Source organism: Lynx rufus, unplaced genomic scaffold, assembly GCF_022079265.1.
Source record: "Lynx rufus isolate CCGP_SWC_20201006 ecotype Redwood Valley unplaced genomic scaffold, mLynRuf1.p SCAF_8, whole genome shotgun sequence".
NCBI classification, from domain to species: Eukaryota; Metazoa; Chordata; class Mammalia; order Carnivora; family Felidae; genus Lynx; species Lynx rufus.
This window is the reverse complement of record NW_025814896.1, coordinates 88,400,563-88,419,003: the sequence shown is the minus strand read 5'-3', so window position 1 is coordinate 88,419,003 and position 18,441 is coordinate 88,400,563. Positions and strand designations below refer to the sequence as shown.

At 48.0% G+C, this 18,441-nt stretch overlaps 1 protein-coding gene across 4 annotated transcripts in view; it reads right to left on the bottom strand.

The window, feature by feature from the left end:
- The window catches only part of DYSF (dysferlin), a 225,763-nt gene extending 216,586 nt beyond the window's left edge, over positions 1-9,177 (bottom strand). For all 4 annotated transcript variants that reach the window (XM_047069397.1, XM_047069398.1, XM_047069395.1 and 1 more), the window contains exon 1: positions 8,872-9,177. In XM_047069397.1, coding sequence (XP_046925353.1) covers positions 8,872-8,959 — 88 coding nt within the window. In that variant the 5' untranslated portion in view covers positions 8,960-9,177. The remainder of the gene's footprint in view (positions 1-8,871) is intronic.
- Positions 9,178-18,441: the final 9,264 nt, after the last annotated feature.

The window sequence follows — 18,441 nt, the reverse complement described above, 5'->3', positions numbered from 1 at the left end:
AAGCAGTCTGGGGTCGCTCGTCTCCGTGCGCTGAGGTGTTTAAATTATATTGCGTTCCCTGAAGCACACCGATCCACACGCTGCCCACTCGGTCCCCCTGCCACCGCCTCGACAGCAACCTCCAGGCCCCCTCGCCCCCTACAGGGGGGAGGAATTGAGTTTAGCGCGAGCCTTGAGTGCTTGTCAGGTCCTTTGCAGCTGGTGGACTTCTCGACCACGGGAGCCCTGGCTTCTCATCTCTACACCCCTACACCGCAGCACCTAGCACGGGGCAGGACACTGCCCCTCCTCCACCTCCTCACTGGTCCTTAGCCTAAATTCAGTGACTAGTCATCATTCTCCTGCAAAACCTCTCAACTCGCTTTCCCCTCTCTTATTTAGAGGTTCCAGCATTTTTCATATGGGTAAACCATAACCTGGTGAAATCCAACTCTGCTTACTCCACCCTGCACCGAAAATGTTGGAGAATCACAGATCTAACCTGCCCCCACCACTTGATAACCGTGACTCCTGACTCAGGTGCACCCTGACTGCTACCCAGCAAGCAATCTTTCCACAGTCTCTTCAGAGAGGACTGTCATACTTCTCTCTCCCCAAACCTACAACACGCCAAGCCACCCTCACTCTGTTTGCTTCCTATTTACTGAGTACAGAACTTCCCCCAGGCTCCCAGGCTCCTAACCCCCATCAGCATCTGTGCCCAAATCCTTTGCCTTCTCTCCCATTTTTAATTGTTTTTCATTTTATTTATTTTTAGAGAGAGAGAGAGAGAGCGCGCGCGTGCTTGGGGGAGAAGCACAGAAGGAGACAGAAAGAGAATCCCAAGCATGCTCCATGCTCAGCGCAGAGCCCGATATGGAGCTCAAACTCACCAACCGTGAGATCATGACCTGAGCCCAAACCAAGAGTCGGAAGCTCAATGACTGAGCCACCCAGGTGCGCCAACCTTCTCTCCCATTTTTTATGAATGAAACATCTATACTCCTAAGACCGGCTGGACACTTGGGCACTGGATCCCACCCCTTCAGTGACAAGTCTGAGGCTGTCTTCTCCCCAACCTTAAAGGTTGCACCTTTTCTAGCTGGCTGGGACTTCCTCCGGACTCTCCCACTCTCCCTGGGTGACCCCACTACCTTCATAATGAGGTGGACACTTGCTTCCTCTCCAACATTCAGACCTCCTTCATCCCTCTTAGCAGAACGCAGCTGTTCAGGCCCAGCTCCAGGTAGATCCTGATCTATCTGAGCCCATCTCCTGGCAACGGCTCTTGCTTTAGCACCAGACATACGTCCTGAGTTGTTCTCCAGAAGGGATGGGCTTTTACTCTGGAAACGGACAAGCCCAACTCCCTCCCCTGATTCTTAAGAATAAGGAAGCCTGAGGATCCCATTGGCCTACCATCTCTAGGATGCAGCAGACACCTGTGGCAGCAGACCAGAGAGAAAAATGGTCTGCCTGGGTCTGAGATGACTCTGGAGCTGTACGCTGTATATGCACAGAACCCACCATGTCTCTGGATCCTACTGGGGCCTAGTACTCGATGGGAGTTCCCTCCAAGGGGGCATGTATTGCGAGGGAAGGTCACCCTAAGACTGTTAATTATTAAGGCCTACTTGAGGCAAGATCTCACTTACTTGAAGCTTAAATCTTCCTTGCTGACACCCATGACTTTGGTAGCATCTACGTGCCCACAGTATCCAAATGCCTCCACTGAGGCATTTTCTCTACTACCCTCTCCTGCCTGGGCCACTGCAGGGGCCTCCCAGCTGGTCACCTCTAGTCCATTATCTACACTGGGGCCAGGTGATCTTACGACAGATATGATCAGGCCTCAAAGGCCTCCCTTGCTCTTGGGATGAAGCCCAGATCCCTCACCTCCACCCACTGAGAAAGGCCACTCCACCCCTCACTCTCTGAGTCCCAGCTCCTATGGCTTCTCAGGTTTGGGAACATGCTGAGCTCTCTTCCAACTTGGAGCCCTGCCGTCTCCTCTGCTTGTGAATGCCTTCCCCTCTCTCTTTACAGGGCAACCCCCATGCATCCTCAGGCCTCAGCTTACATATTGCGCCCCTGGGGAAGCCGTCTCTGACATCCTGGCCTAGGATGGGTCCCTCTGGCAAACAACTGGACAGCCGCACTTTTATTCTTGGCATTCATTGCAATTATAAGGAATAACTGTGTAATTACCTGCTCGAGGTCTAGCTGGATGGTGGGGTCAAGGAAGGGAGAGACCAAGGACATCTCAATCGGCCAGGTATTCCCAGTGCACAGTAAGGGCCGGCCTGCGGTTGGCGTAGTGGCCAGTGGACTTGGTTCCCCAGTGTCCTTTCTGCCCCATGATGAGATTAAGCCAATGGTTCTCAAAGAGGGCAGTACTGCCCCCTGGGGGAGTTTTGGATATGATGATTTGGGATATTTTTTACTGTCCCAGTGATTCCAGGCTGTGTTCCTTTCCCCCAGCTCTCCACACCCCGCCACCTCCTCCTGCTTGAATCCATCAGAGGTAGCACAGGAAATCTGTAGGGGGCATATCTGATATTTCCAGAGGAATATTCCAAAGGACTCGTACATACAAACATTTGGCTTGTGTCCCAGCAACAGGGGCTCCACACGTCTGTTCTGTAAACCAGAAAAGCAGCAGCTGGTGGCCTGAGCCCCGGACACTTCCTGAGGCCCCTTTCCCACTCCAACCTCCAGCTTCCCAGCCTGGCTGCTGTTCGCTGCTTCCTGATGAGATAACTGACTGTTCCTTTGGAGACATCATAGTGCAGCCTCGTCCTAAAGGGGGCTTCCTCCCAAAGGGACTTGTATCAGGAATGCAGTTCTCATGGACAGCCAGCTGGGCCCTCAACTTGTCACCTTTCTATATGTTCTCCCCTTCTTCTACAGAAATGTTGCACAGTTTTACCTGGACACATGGCCACCCAAATAGAAACTAGATACGGCCTCACAACTAGATATGGCCATGAAACCAAGTGATGGCCAGCAGGGTATGAGCAGAATGTACAAAACTGTGTGATTGTATCCTTATAGGGAAGAGGCACGCCTGCCTGTGCTGTGATACAGGTTGTGATGGTGAAGTCACCAACCATGTTGTCAAGGGGACCCCCGGGAATAGCAGAGCAACAAGACAGGAGGATCTGGTGCTAGACAGCCCTGTGGGTCAGAACCTTACTGGCCAGAACTGCCTAAACATCAACTAGGAGGTAAGTGAGAGAAACTATCGTGTTCACACCACCATTAGTTAGGGCTCACTAATAGCCAGGTTTGCACCCCACCTGAAGCTCAGGTACGGGACAGCTCCTCAGCACCCCAGACTACCCCAGTACCTCTGTGAAGGTGGTAGGGCCAGCTTAGGAGCCACTGAGAGGTAGGAAGGCGGTGAAGGGACCTGTTTTGAAGCTGAGTCTGCATAGCAAGCCCGGACTTTACTTAAGATGTCACGTTAACTGCAACAACATTTCAGGGCTGATAGAGATGAGGAGGAAGGGACTAGAGTTCTCCTCGATTTGCCCCATTGCCCCATCGGTGTATTCACAGATAGGTGCTGACTGATAATCCCAAGAGAGAGGAGACTGGCTGTCTGTTATCCCAAGAGCCCAGGACTAAGGTCTCCAAGGTTGAATGAAACACCGTGCTTCACACACTGTCATTGGTGTCCCCTGGGGGTGCATTCGGCCTACAGACCTATTGTCTTTGAGCAACACAATGTTTTATAACAAAATAATACCTTAATTAAACATCAGGAGGTTTCTCCTACAAATCCGAATTTATAGCTTCTCTTGAAAAACCAGAGAAGCTGGCACACGGACCCAAATTCTCTGCCTGACAGTGCCTATCTGGCACCTGTGCAGTGAGCCGTGCACTCTCAGCTCACTCCACTTGCCACCACTTACCCAACGCGCATGTGCTTTTCCTTCTGACCTCATCTTAGTTACACCACCTCCCAGGCTCCCCTAGGCATGTGAGTTTTTGGTCCCTGCCCTCTTCTGTCACCTATTAGGGGTCCTACCTCCCTGTCAGTCGAAGAAGAGGTACTTCTAACTGAGACTCTTCTTGTTGCTGGAGTTGGGCCGACTGGTATCTTCTGGCTCAGGTCTCTCTTTTTACCAAGGCCTGACGTGGGGTGACCAAGAAGCAAACACACCTTGCCCCTCTGCTCAATAATACCAACCTTGAGATGAAGACTCTGCCTATGAATTTACAGGATTCCTTCAGGGCACATGTGTCAAGGTCCGAGAACTTCCAAGAGTATGGACGGTCCAAGGCATCCTTCTGCCCTCTCCCCTCACATTCACTGAAGGATACGTGCTCCATTGATAGCCCAATCCAAAGCTGGGACTGAAAGGGCACCTGTGTATCTACCAAGGGTGTAGAAAGTACAGGGAGCAGTGACTCTGGCCATGGCCATGATCTGTGACTTCCTGGGCAGAACGATCTTGTAGTGGGAACAATCAGATGGTCCTGGGCCTCCATCCCAGTCCACCCTTTTCTAGCTGTGTGACCTGAGGCATGTGACTTGATCTTTCAGAGTCTGCTTCCACTTCTGTGAAATCGAGAGAATGATACTTCACAGAGCTGTTGGGAGGATTCAAACTGAACGATAGCCCTTCCCGCACAATGGCTGGTGCACAGTAGGTTACAGTAGATGTTAGCACTCTACTGGCTAACATTTCATTCTAATGAAGCAATTTGGAAAGAGATCAGCATACAGATAGCTGAGATTGAGCATGACTTTGACCTGGGGAGAGGCACCGAGAAGGTTTGTAGGCTTGAAGGGTCACCAGAGGAATATTTGTCCCAAGAAAGACCTACCACCACGGTGATGGCCGTGGCCAGACATCAGGCAGGTGGACAAATGCCTTCAGCTCAGAAGGGGCTGCTCCAGAGTGGGCAGCCAGAGGAGATAGGACCAGGGTCCCTTGAGGCAGAGGGGATGGCAACTCACCACTGAGCCCCTTGTGCCCAGTGTAATGCAGCTGATGATAGGAATGACCAGGCAAAAAAGATAGCGACAGTCTTCTTGGATGTGTGAAGTGATTTCCTTGTACATGTACAATGCATGTTAACTATAATAATTATTATAATAAATATATATATATAATCATATATAATATTAGTAATAATAGCTAGTATGCATTGAGTGCCAAGAGACTGTGTCAAAGAGACTGGACTCCAGGGTGTGAGCAGACCTGGGTTCAAATCCTGCCCCTCCACCTTTTACTGCTTGTCTCTTGAAAATCAAAGGTAATTATGACCCAAAGGAAATCGTGAAGCGGTGAAAGATGGAGCTCTGGAGCCAGATTGCATGAGCTCGATTCCCAACTCCACTACTTACCAGTGTATAACGTAACCTCTTTGTGCCAGTTTTCTCATCTGTAAAATGGGGGTGATAGTTGCTATTATATATGGTTGCTAGGAGGGTTAAGTGTTTACATACAAGTGTCTGGTACAAATTATAGCTGGAACATGATGTAGCTCACGGTTAATGAGTTTTATTTAGAACAGTGCCTAGCACCTACTAAGCTCGGTATCATTTAAATACGTCTCTTTCAAAGATTATTTTTTTGAGAGTGACAGAGCGCAAGCAGGGGAGAGAGAAAGAGAGAGACAAAGGATCTGAAGTGGGCTCTGTGCCAACAGCAGAGAGCCCAATGCTGGGCCTGAACTCAAGAACCAAGATCATGATCTGAGCCAAAGTCAAATGCTTTGACTGAGTCAAAAGCTGAGCCACCCAGGCGTCCCTAAATATGTCTCTTTCAAAGGATTGTTATGGGGTTTTAAAGAAACAGCGGCTGAAAATGGTACATTGTTTGTACTTAAATGAATGCCCATTCTCTCTCCTTGTGATGAATGTACATTTTCAAAACCAGAATCCTCCATCTATTAGTCATTTGTCTTATATTGTGTGCCCTGCAGCCTTGCACTGCCCCCTACTTTGACTCAGCCCCATGCCAGGTACCCCAAGCACCGCCCCCCCCCCACCCCACCCGTGCTGGCTCAGGCTCATGGTGCTTGGGTGTGGGCAGCACATGGTATGCTTATTCATGAGCCATGGATGCTGAGAACAACAGAGGGCGGTGAAGAGGGGGGTGGGAGTGAGGATGGGAGGTGCTTTAGCCCCTGTATGACCTTGGCCAGGCCCTTGCACTTCTCTGGGCCTATTTGTTCATCTCTAAAGAGGAAAAATATCCCTGCCTTTTGGCCTCACAAAGCTGCTGTGAGCATGACATGAATTTATGTGTGCACAGAGGAGGTGTCATTATGGGATATTATAATCAGGTAGCCAAAGGAGGAGCTTTATGGGCCCAACACCTAAAGGGTCTGGCTAACTGGTGAGGGACTACTCCCCAGAAGGGTGTTTGGCTCTGAGTAGTGATAGTGTGTCCCTGAGACTGGGGCCTTCTGTGTAATCATTCGCCAACTTGGCTCTGCCTGGGAGAAGGAGGGTGAACAGGACTGAATGCGGCAGGGAGGCCAAATTTGGACTTGGGTTAAGAGCAGGGACAGTGCAGGAGGTGGAATGTGTCCAGGGCTGGGGGAGGGAGGGACTGCATTCCTGGTGACTGGGAGTGTGGGCTCACTAGCCCCCTCTGGGGGCACTCACTGTCAGCGCAGACAGCCTACTTCCTTTCTCCCAGGGAAGGGGAGACCACCCAGGGGAGCCAGGCAGCAGGCAAAGGGCAAGGCTGCAGACTGACATCACGCAGGTGGGGGGAGGGGCGAGTCAGGGACACCAAGGGAGGATGATGGATGCGGGATGGGGAAGATGGCCCCACAGACAGCCCTTGGGGTTGAAATAATGACAGGAGAGGAGCCACACCAGCAGTACTCCTGTGGGTAAAGCACTTCAGGGGTTAGAAAGTGCTTCCCCATACATTATTCATTCTTTCCTTTCTCCTACTAGGGTTCAGGGCCTGGCATGGGTAGGGGAACCGTGAATTATGAGACAAGTATGTATGTGTGTGTGTGTGTATGTTTGTGTGTGTGTGTGTGTGTGTGTGTGTGTGTGTGTGTGTGTGTATTAGGGGTGGGGGAGGGTGGGAGAGGTTGTGATCAGGGAAGAAAAATCTGGTTCAGGCTGAATGGACACCAGAGGAGACAAGACCCCTGAGAACACAGGCAGGGCTCCATGGTGGCCCCCCTTGAGGTTCTTTTATGCATTGGACAGCTCTAGAGGGTGCCATTTGCAAAGCTTGTTCAGCCCTTGGCCTAGGGCACTGTGATGGGGGCTAGGGCACTGGAGCAAGAGGCAGCTATTCAAGCACAGGGTTTCCCCCTCCCTCCAAGATGACAGTACCCTCCTTCCCCTCAGCTAGGGGGATATTCACGGTGGGTATGATGCTCCCTGCAGCTGAGCAACTAGGAGCCCTGGGCCCTTCGTGAGGCTGCTGGCCTGGCCTGACATGCCCAGTGCTGAGGATGCAGAGGAAGTGTGGAGGCCCCCCATTTGTGCCTTTGTCTTTCCCCTGGAAACACCTGGATAAATTTCATTTCCGGAGAAAACTGTGGGAAACTGGTGGAGAACAGGTCAAAACAACAAGTTAGCAAAAAAAACAGCTGTAGTGTCACCTCCCACTCCCCTTCTATCCCTCCTCTTGGCTCAGGCTGCTTCCCAGGTCACAGGCTCATTCAATGACTCCTCCTTGAGAAGCCCCACATTTCACATCCAGGAGTGTGTGTGCACATGCACCTGTTCTGACATGTCTTTGTGTGCTGTGGTGGACACACGCCTTCTTTCTCTGAACCTCTACCCCTTGGAACATCACAGATGTCATATGCAGGCCTGGGTGTACATGTGTCTCGGAACACATATGTACATAGGCATCGGGCGTCTGGGAACAAACAGGTATATCCAGGAACTCACGAAACTGAAAAGGGAGGTCTGTTGGATGTTATGATTTCTGAGGGCCTGAGATGAAGCCAGGTCTCTGGAGAGAAGGGAAGTGACAAGTAATAGAGACTGAGAACAAACCCACTGGGTTGGGGCTGGGGGCTGGACTCTCATACCCTTGGCTCCGGTCCTCCCCCCCCCCCGCCCCCCAATTGGCTCTAAACCTAAAAACCCAGCGGGGTAGACCACAGCTCTGGCTTGACTGTGAGGGCAGTCCCAGGAAGCAGATGGGGCCTGGTCCTCACTTCCTGGAGAAAAAGTTCAGTCATGACCATGGGAAGACTTTACTGTGGGAGGTCCCAATCTGATAGGGGAGTAGGCTCCTCTGTTCAAGGATGATGAAGATACCACTCCCCAACAAGCTCCAGTCTGGTGGGAGGGGAGGGGAGAAGGGAGAAAGTTCCTAGAGGCTGGTGCTGGTGTCAGCCCTGCCAGCTGCTAAATTTCTCCCATCCTGTGCGGAAAGCCAGAGTAGGATCCCTGGACAGGAGAGCGCTGCCTCTGCCCCCAGTGGCCGCCTGCCTGCCAGCCCAGCCTGTGATAGAGAGCTGAGGCCTCGGAGAGCAGCCAGGCCCAGGCCCCGGGAAGACAGCAGGGCTATAAATAGGCCTGGGACCCAGCCTTCGGTGGAGAGGAGGAGATCCCCGCAGTACAGTGCGGGAAGACCTCTGCTAAGAGACCCAGAAGAGTGAGAGGAGAGGTGCTGGCCCCAACTTCCAGGCCCACTTTAGCCCCAACCTGGGTTCAGCTTCCAGGTTCCAGAGAAGCGCTGTTCAATCACCTCATTCATTGCCTCAGTTTCCCTCTGGGTCGTCCCTTTCTGAGGATGTGTGTCTTTCCAACACTCAAAGTCAGTCTGGCTGGGGCGTGGAGTCTCTTCTCTCCCATCCCCGTGCCCTCTGGGTGGAGGTCTGAGGCGTCCCCTTTCTGACCCCCCCCCCATCCCTCCGCCCGGCGGGGATGCAGGCCCCTCCTACCTGCAAACACCGCTGAGCAGTAGGCATCGCTGATATCGGTGTCTGGGGTGTGTACGTTCTCGGCGTAGAGGATGAAGACTCTCAGCATGACTGGCGCGAGAAAGGGCCCCGTGCGCCCAGGGCGCGGAGAGGGCTGGAGAAGGTCGTGGAGGATCTAGGCGCAGCTCGTGGGTCTCCTCACTGGAGAAGGCTGGAGGAGGGAGGCCGTTTGGGATCGCTGGCTGCCGGCTCAGATCTTCTGCTCTTAAAGAGGAACAGGCCAGCCCCGGGCTGCTCCAGTGGGCTACACGCGGTCCTCGCACCCTCTGCGCTTACCAGCTTGTCAGCAGGCGCTCTGAGAACTGGGGCTTCTGCTCATCTTCCACCCCCGCAGCCCTACCGGGCTCGGCCGAGCTGTAATTCAATGCTCCGGCCGCAGACTCTCCCAATGACAAGGCATTTTGCACCTGGCTGGGGAAGAGCGGACTGGGCGGCGGCCGCGATGGCGGAGGGCTGGCCCAGGGCTCAGGACGCCCAGCGCAGTCCAGATCTCGCTCCAAATGGGAGAAAGGCTCTGCCCCTCCCCCGACCTTCCACCCCCGGCCTCGCTCCTCGCCAAGTCTGTCGCCTCCTCCCGACGCGGGGATTTGAGCACTCCCGGTCGGTCGGAGTCAGCGGGCCGCTCTGAGGACCAGTTGGGGAGCAGGCGCAGGGACTGCGCTTTCCCGAGAAGCCAGGAGCTGAGGAATTTCATTGACCGACCTGGTCTAGCTGCCTTAAAAACTCTTGCTTACCGCCCCCACCCCCCTTTCTGGCTATAAAAGCAACATCTGGTACCTTTAACACAAAAGCATAAAAGAAAGAAATCTCTGAGTCTGAAAAAAATAGTATTAACATTTGGAGATTTACCAATCCAGGCTTTTCCCTCTTGAGTGTGTGTGTGTGTGTGTGTGTGTGTGTGTGTGTGTGTGTGTAAATTAGAGCATTTATTATATTTCTGAGATCAATGTATATGCAGTTCTGTGCACTGCTTTTTCAGGTAACATTTTCTTGCATCATTATTCATTTTTCATAGACAATTTTTTCAATAGCTACATACCTTTGTATCATATGAATGGACTAGATTTACAAAACTTTCCCATTGTTATACATCACTATCGTAACAGTGAGAAATACTTTTTTTTTTGTATAAAAACTAGGATATAACCCCATCTTGAGCCCCTTGTGCTAGTTCCTTAGATTGGATTTTCAGCTTTGGAATGATAAGGTTGCAGGACATACTTTTTTTTTTAGGTCCTAGTACCTATTGCTAAACTGCTTTCTGGGAGCTGTGTAGATCCACATTCCCAGCAGTTGGGTGACTCACCTTCTAAAGAGGGCCACTCTGATGGGTGTGCACCTGTCAGCAAAACTTCTCTCCCAGCAACCCATGGGGGTAGCACACACACCCAGGGCAGGAACAGATTGCTGGGGCTTTTTGCCCCACGGGTGGTAAGAGTGGGAGCAACCCTCCCTGAAAGGTCTGTAATTTTAGGATCAGGACAGCAAACATTTCCTGCAGCAACCTGTGTCTCTTCTTTTCTTTGCCTCTAGCACACTATGTGGTTGGGGAGGAGGGGGAAATGGGGGTTGAAATTCAATCATTCATTTAACAGGCGTGTATCAAGTCTTACAACATGCCAGGACTGTCCTGGGTGATGGGGACACGATGATGAGCAGAAGTGGCATGGTGCCTGTTATGGGCTGAATTGTCCTCCCCGCCCCCCCCCCCCCCCCCCCCGCCAAATCCATAAGTTGAAAATCTATATGTTAATCCATATGCCCTAACCCCCCAGTTAGGAATGTGACTGTGTTTAGAGATAGGGCCTTTACAGAGGTGATTAAGTTAAAACAAGTCTGTGTCCTCTAATCCAATCCAACAAGTGTTCTTTTTTTTTTTGTTTTTGTTTATTTTTGAGAGAGTGAGAGAGTGAGAGAGAGCATGAGCAGGAGAGGGACAGAGAGAGAAGGAGACCCAGAATATGAAGCAGGCTGAGCTGTCAGCAGAGCCCAACGTGGGGCTCCAACTCACGAACCACGAGATCATGACCTTAGCCGAAATCAGACGCTTAACTGACTGAGCCACCCAGGCGCCCCCAACAAGTGTTCTTATAAGAGGAAATTTGGAATGGAGACACCAGGGATGCATGCACACAGAGGAAAGACCATGTGAGGATACAGTGAGAAGGTGGCTCTCAAAGCCAAGGAAAAAGGTTTCAGAAGAAATCAAATTTGCTAACCAATAACTGGATTTTGGATTTCTAGCTCCCAGAACTGTGAGAAAATAAATTGCTATTAAGTCACCCAGTCTGCTGTATATTGTTATGGTAGTTTGAGGAAACTAATATAGTCTCTGATTTCAAGGAGTATACACTTCAGTGGAGGAAACTGACATTTAATGAAATAATCAAGCCAATCATATACCAGTGCAAATCTGTAAAAGCAAAAAAGGACAGAAAATGGCGGCCCTCGTGTATCCTAGGAACAATGAGAGGTATCTGAGATGAGATGTGAAGGCCAGTTAGGAGTTCATCGGGCAAGACTGAGGTTGCGGCAGAGAAAAAGGGTGTTCTAGAGAGCAGTAAGAGAATGCTCTGGGTCAAGGCTCTGGGGAGAGCCTGGGAAAGACCACTGTGACTGGAGAGCAGGCTGGGTGTAGGGGGTGTGGAGGTGTGGAGGAGGTGAGGCTGAGAGAACCACACAGGACCTGAGGTAGTCCAGAGGAATGACAGGATCTAATTTACTTTTCAAATGCTCCCTCTGGTTGCTTTTTGAAGAATGAAGTGCAAGGCGCCAGACTGAAGGCAAAGAGATCAGTTAGAAGCTCCAGCAGAGGGATGGTGACCCAAGGTACTGAGAGTGGGTTGGAAGGAAGTAGAGCAAAGCTGGGAGGAAGTGGGAGGGACGTTCTGCAGAGCAAGTGTATGAGTAGATCAGGTTTCTTGCTGCTAACCTTGGCCATTATATGTTGCTGGACAAAAAAACTTTGGCTTGGATGAAGTAATTGACTCATTCATTCATTCACTTAGCCAACATTTATAGGATGCCTGTATGTGGCAGGAATTGGCCAGATTCAAGTTTTAGAGAAGGGTACCAAGTAGGGGGTAAACTTTAATTTCATTGGGAAGAAGGCAAGAGGCCCTGTTGATACAAGGAAAGCCCAAATTAAGATCTATTTTTAAAGAAGTACAGTTTGGCTCTGTTCAGAAGTATAAAGTAACACGAACCTGCTCTAAGGCAGAACTAAAATTGGATCTCAGAAGCACCTAGCTGCTTGCAAATGTGGTGTGACTAAAGTGATTTGACCAGAACCAGTTTTCTTTATCGGTTAAGCACCCATCCCCTTGCAACTTCTCTACATTATTTATTCATGCAGCAGGTTCTCTTCAAACTTTTTAAGTAAACTCTCCCCACAACATGGAGCTCACACTCATGACCCAGAGATCAAGAGTTGCATGCTCTACTGACCAAGCCAGCCAGGCTCCACTCTCTTCAAACCTGTTATCCACAGGGCATTCTGTACAGAAATAAATGGTTAGTAAGAATGCACCTCAACTTTATTCCTCAATGTGTAGGATATGTTTGGGGTGTCTTCTGTATTTCAAAGAACTACGTTCTTTGAGACCACCCCCTGGCAAAGGGAAAGAGACCCAATTCAAGATTCAACACTGAACCAATCTGCTGCTCTCTTTCCAAGAATTTGGAATTGAGACTGAGGGATGCTAGCCTCTATGTGTGGCTGGAGCTGAACTGAATAAAACTGGAGGCTCAGAGGAACCACATGCATGGAAAAGTGGAAAAATTTGGGAAAAAAAAAAAGAGACACCTTGATCTTGGACTTCTGGCCTCCAGAACTGTGAAAGAATAAATTTGTTGTTGTAACTACCACAGTTGTGACAATTGGTTAAGAGCAGCCACAGGAAACTAATACACCAAGCCTCTGACAATGCAATCAGACCATTGTTGAAAAGAGCAGGCATTCAGAACGTTTTTACTGCTTATTGTTTTGGGGCAGAAAAGGAAGGTCAACTCTCCAACCTGACTGCGAAATCAAGGAGCAAGTTTTATATTATTTCCCAGTAGAAAAAAGAAAGAAAAAAAACAGCAGATTTTTAGCGAAAGAGGTAATTTGGAAAACGTACATGATTTCTATGTTCTCTACCATACATATCTTGGCAAAGCTTCCTGAGAACCACAAACCTTGGTCACACTTCAGTCATCTTATGTTTCCCCTGAGAAGAAAAACTCATGGTAGTTTCAGAGGGCTTCAATTTCCCATGAAAGGGGCCTTTCTGAGAATCTACCATAATAAATACTTAGTAAACACTTGATAAATAGAAACTATTATTATCCGTTCAGGAATGGCTGCTGGTACAAGGGAAAGGAGTGTTCAGAATGGATGGTCAGATTCCTCTGGTCTGAAATTCCTCCCTGAAAGCCCTCCCTTTAAGCAGGGAGTGGAGAGCAGCTTGTCTGCTGAAGTGCATAGAACACAGCTCTGGGCCCATGTAAGTGGGTCCACTGGTGTGCACAGCCCTCCTTTTAACTTTATTTCAGAGGGTGAGGAGTCTCTAGATTGGATGAAAGAAAGCCTAAACACACACACACACACACACACACACACACACACACACACGGAGAGAGGGAGGGAAGGAGTAAGGGAGAGTGAGACAGAGTTTCTGAGGAAAAAGATGGGGTATGGGACAGACTAGGAATTAAACTTTTTTAAAAAGGTTTTAGTTGTTATTAAATTTTTAAAGTTTATTTATTTATTGAGAGAGAGCAAGTGGGGTAAGGGCAGAGAGAGAGGGACAGAGAGAGAATCCCACGCTGATAGCATGAGCTTAACTGACTGAGCCACCCAGGCGCCCCTAAACTTTTTCTGAAGTGAGGTAATCTCACCTTGTAAAAGAGGCTACAACATCCCACTACGAACCAATATTAGCAAATGTGAAGAAACCTACTGCAGGCCCCAGCAGGGGGGAGACTCAGGTCTTGGTGATGAATGGTTCCCTGCTAAGATGCAGAATAAGGGCACCAGCAGAGCTGATGCAGATGAGGGGGAGCAAGTGTGAGGGGGTCCCTGCTGTGTGTCTGGAGGAAGAGATTGGCCAGGGAGCTTTCTGATGCTCCATACCCTAAAATTCCTGTTGAATCATGGGAAGATATCACCACAAGGCCTAAAGAACATTTCCAGGAGTTAAGAGGGCAACAAACTGGTAGCATTTTCAGTGTTTCCTCCTTGGCTGAAGGGTAGGACTTTAGAGAAAGAAAGGATACCATGAGAAGTGAGTATCTGACATGTCGATGTTTCAAGTGTGGTCAATCTGAAGGTCCCCTGTATCAGAATCTTCTTGTAAAAAGTGGAGATACCTGGGTCCCTCTGCACTCCTACATCTATTGAGTCAAAATCTCTGCAAATGGCCCAGGATTCTGACTTTTAAAAGCTCCCCAGTTATTCTTTTGCAGACCAAAGACCAGGAACCACTGACCTGGGTAGTATCAAAGAAAAGGCTTTGGCTCTTTGGATCACAACCTAATATACCAGATGAATGCATTCTTGAATCCAGATGGAGTACGTTTCACAAGCACTGAAAAGATTATGTTTGGAGACTGGCTTTAAGTGGAAAAAAGAGAGCATTGGGAAGAAGAGGGAGAAGGTGAGGGAGATAATATTCAGCTAAAAACTGTAAAACCAGTAGGACAGGAAAAGAACAATGGCAGCAGTGTAAAAGGATGACTCTAGAGTCAGACTACCTGGATTCAAATCTTAGCTCTCTTTAGGTACTAGTTGATGGGTCTTCAGCAAGTTACCTTACTTCCTGAGGCTTGGTTTCCTTATCTATAAGAATATCTGCCTCATTGGATAAATGCTTGTGATGGTTAACTTTATGTGTCAGTTTGACTGGGCTGGGGGATGCCCAGATAGCTGGTAAAACATTATTATTATTATTATTATTATTATTATTATTATTTAGCATTTGAATCAGTAGACTGAGTAAAGATCATCCCCACCATCTTGGGGGGACATCATCCAATCCATTGAGGGCCTGAATAGACCGAATAGACCAAAAAAAGGCAAAGCAATTTGCACGAGACATTCATCTTCTCCTGTCCTCAGGCATCGCCCTCCTGGTTCTCTGGCCTTTGGACTTGGTCTGGGACTTACACTATTGACTCCTTTAGTTCTCAGGCCTTTGGGTTGGGACAGTTACTACACCATTGGCTTTTCTGAGCGAGCCTCCAGCTTACAGACAGTAGATGATGGGACTTCTCAGCCTCCATAATCATAAGAGCCAATTCCTCATAATAAATCTCTTTATATATTAACATTGGCTCTTTCTCTGGAGAATTCTAATACAGTGCTGTGCATATATTATATGTGCCTGGTGAATAGTGAGCATTCAATAAATATTAGTTGTTATTATTATTGGAATGTGTAACTAGTATTTCATAGGATTAAAACTTTTTTTCTAATACAATTTATTGTCAAATTGGCTTACATACAACGCCCAGTGCTCATCCCAGCAAGTACCTCCTCAATGCCCAACATAGGATTAAAACTTCAGAAATGTGGGGCACCTGGCTAACTCAGTCAGTAGAGCACATGACTCTTAATCTCAGGGTTATAAATTCGAACCCTGCATTGGGTGTAGAGATTACATAAACTTTTTAAAAAATATAACAAAACTTCAGATATGAAGCCACCATATTTATGATCTCTGATATCTATAAAAATGTTGTAAGCTGCCCTAGTCCATTCAGGCTGCTATAACAAAATCGTATAAACTGGATGGCTTATAAACAACAGAAATTTATTTCTCACAGCCCTGGAGTCTGGAAGTAGAGATGAGGGCAGCAGAGTACTCTCTTTCAGGTTGCAGACTTCTCATTGTATATCTTCACGTGGAGAAAGAGGGCTAGGAATCTCCCTGGGGCCTCTTTTTTAGGCACTAATCCCATTCACAAGGGTTTCACACCCATGATTTAACTACCTCCCAAAAGGTCCCACCTACTAATCCCTATTACCTTTAGGGGTTAGGATTTCAACATATGAATTTGGGGGAACACAAACATTCAGACCATAGCAGAAACAGTTGAAGTTGTAACAGTAGAGGTATGTACATAAACCCAACAGAGTGATATAAGATACTCTTTGTTCAAAGAAGCATAAATACCAGGTGAGAGAGTCCTGCAGATCAAGAAGACACACCCCCTGCATGGAAATCCTCAGCAAGACACAAGCAAGAAAGGCTCTAGATGGAAGTAAAGGAAAGGGGAGATTAATGGAAATGATGACTCTTGTGTAGGTACAAGCTGAGGTGGTAAGGAGAGATATCCACTCTGAACATTTAGGGAAGTTACACTAACTCAAAGATATGTATCTGGTAATGTTCTGACTTCTCTTAGGGACAATTCCATCTCTCAGATGAACTGAAAAAGAAGGGACCTGCTACAAGAAACCTAATCCTGACCAACAAGAAAAGAACTGATTGGAGAAGCAGATGCAGAAGGTATGCTTGATGATTGAGGCTGACCAGGGCGATGGCCGGTTTTCAAGGCCCAAACCCTGTCAATTCTGTAGGGCTCTGCCTTTCTACAACATGCTGTATTAATCAAGCTCCCCCAAACCCAGGGCACTCACTTAATTCTTTGGCCCTGGCAAATAGTCACCATTACCAAGAGCTTTCTTGGTAAGCAAGAGCTGAGGAAGACCTCTTGAGGTTTTTCACATATTTGGCTTGAGAAAAACAGGACTGAGCCAAAGGTCCTGGGAGACAACAGGACAAAGCATGCTACGGTATTTTCTACCCAATCACAATACTTCATAGTTGCTCTTCTCTCCTGCCCATTGTCCAGTGACTGGTCCAGAAATCAGATACTATTGACACCCCTAACATCTGAGAACACTATCAACTCCAAGATGATCCCCATCAAGCCTAGGCTCTGAGGTCAGTCTCTACTCATATTCAAGCCTCTTAGTGATTTTGGGTATTTGTTAGAGCATCCTTAGTTTGTTACACCCAGCATATAAGATAATGGTGGGGGAAAAGATTTGGAAAAAAAAATTATCATATAACATGGTTGCTATAGTCTCCACCTTTGTATTTGATAACAAGACCTATGTTGATCATTACAGTTGAACGTTTCCACTACTCATTCAGTTTTCCTCTTAACCTCTGCCAGCATGAAGGCTGGTCAAATTTGAGTCTTTCCTGGTCTTGTCATTACCAGATTGCTGCAGTTTTCCTTTGAGCAGGACTATTGGGCCAGAGTCATAAGGGGGCACACCCATGGATCTGCTAGGTTCCAAACAAAGTCCTTCTTGCTCTCACTGTGTAGTAGCAACTCAATTTCCCTCTGGTAAACAAGACCAATCATTCTATCAGGTACAATAAATTCTTTTCCTTCCCGTGGTCTAGTGGCATGAGTAAACCCAAAAGGTGAAAGGGTGGCCTCAGCTTCCAATTCATTAGAATCATGCCTATGTCTTGTGTATGCATTCTTTTTTTTGGATACTTGGGCTTCCAAAAAGATTGAGGCCAAGGTCATGGAGAAATAACAATCCTGGATTTTACTGGTAGGTAGAAATCCTTCAAGTGGGTTAGTTGGTTTAATAGTGAGGGGCAGCACTCCCACTTCTACTCCTTAGTTCCCAAACCCATACATTTCAACCATGGGTGAGATGGTTCTACATACTGGCTTCTGTCTAAGGTAAATAAAGCATTTGTAGGACAACACCCACACATCCCAAGGTGTTATCTGCAACTTGTGTCATAACTAGTCTTTAGGTCATTCTAACTATCAAGCCAGCTGCTTCTGGGTGGTAGAGCACATGGTAAAACTTGTAAAGTGTGTAGGCATGAGCCCATGGTCCATATGTTCATTTACCAAAAAGTGTATCTCCTTGTCAAAGTTATGTTGGGTGTTATTCCATGATGATAAAGTCTACCCATAAGTCCACAAACAGTGGTACTGCTAGAACCCCTGAGTTTAGGGAAGACAAATCCATACCTGAAACATGTGTATATTCCTAGTGAGGACAAAGCACTGTTCCCTCCATGATGGGAGGAGTTGAATACAGTCAATCAGCTACCGAATGGTTAGCAGGTACCCAAAGGGAATGTGTCATGTCAGGGACTTCTCACCCTTACCTGCCCTGTGATACCAGATGAGGAACTCCTTCAAAGCTGTCTTAGAGGCTTTCTGGTTCTAATCATACGTTCATAACTTTCTTTTTCCCTAAATATGTTCACTGGGGCCATAAGAACCAAATGATTCTACAGTCTTAATAAATCACTATTGTTGTCACTTAAGTGCCACAGATACTTGGTCTTCCAATGCCTGCGCTCTACCTACACTTTGTACTTCCCCTGATGCCACTGGTGATAATTTGAATAACTGTGGTGACAGTGCACACCATAGATCACTGTGTCCTATTCACCCGTGGCAAAAAGGTTACCCATATACTCCTTGAATATATGATCAATGCAACCCCAGAATCCAATTTTTTAAAACTATTAATTTTGAAATAGTTATGGATCCACAGGA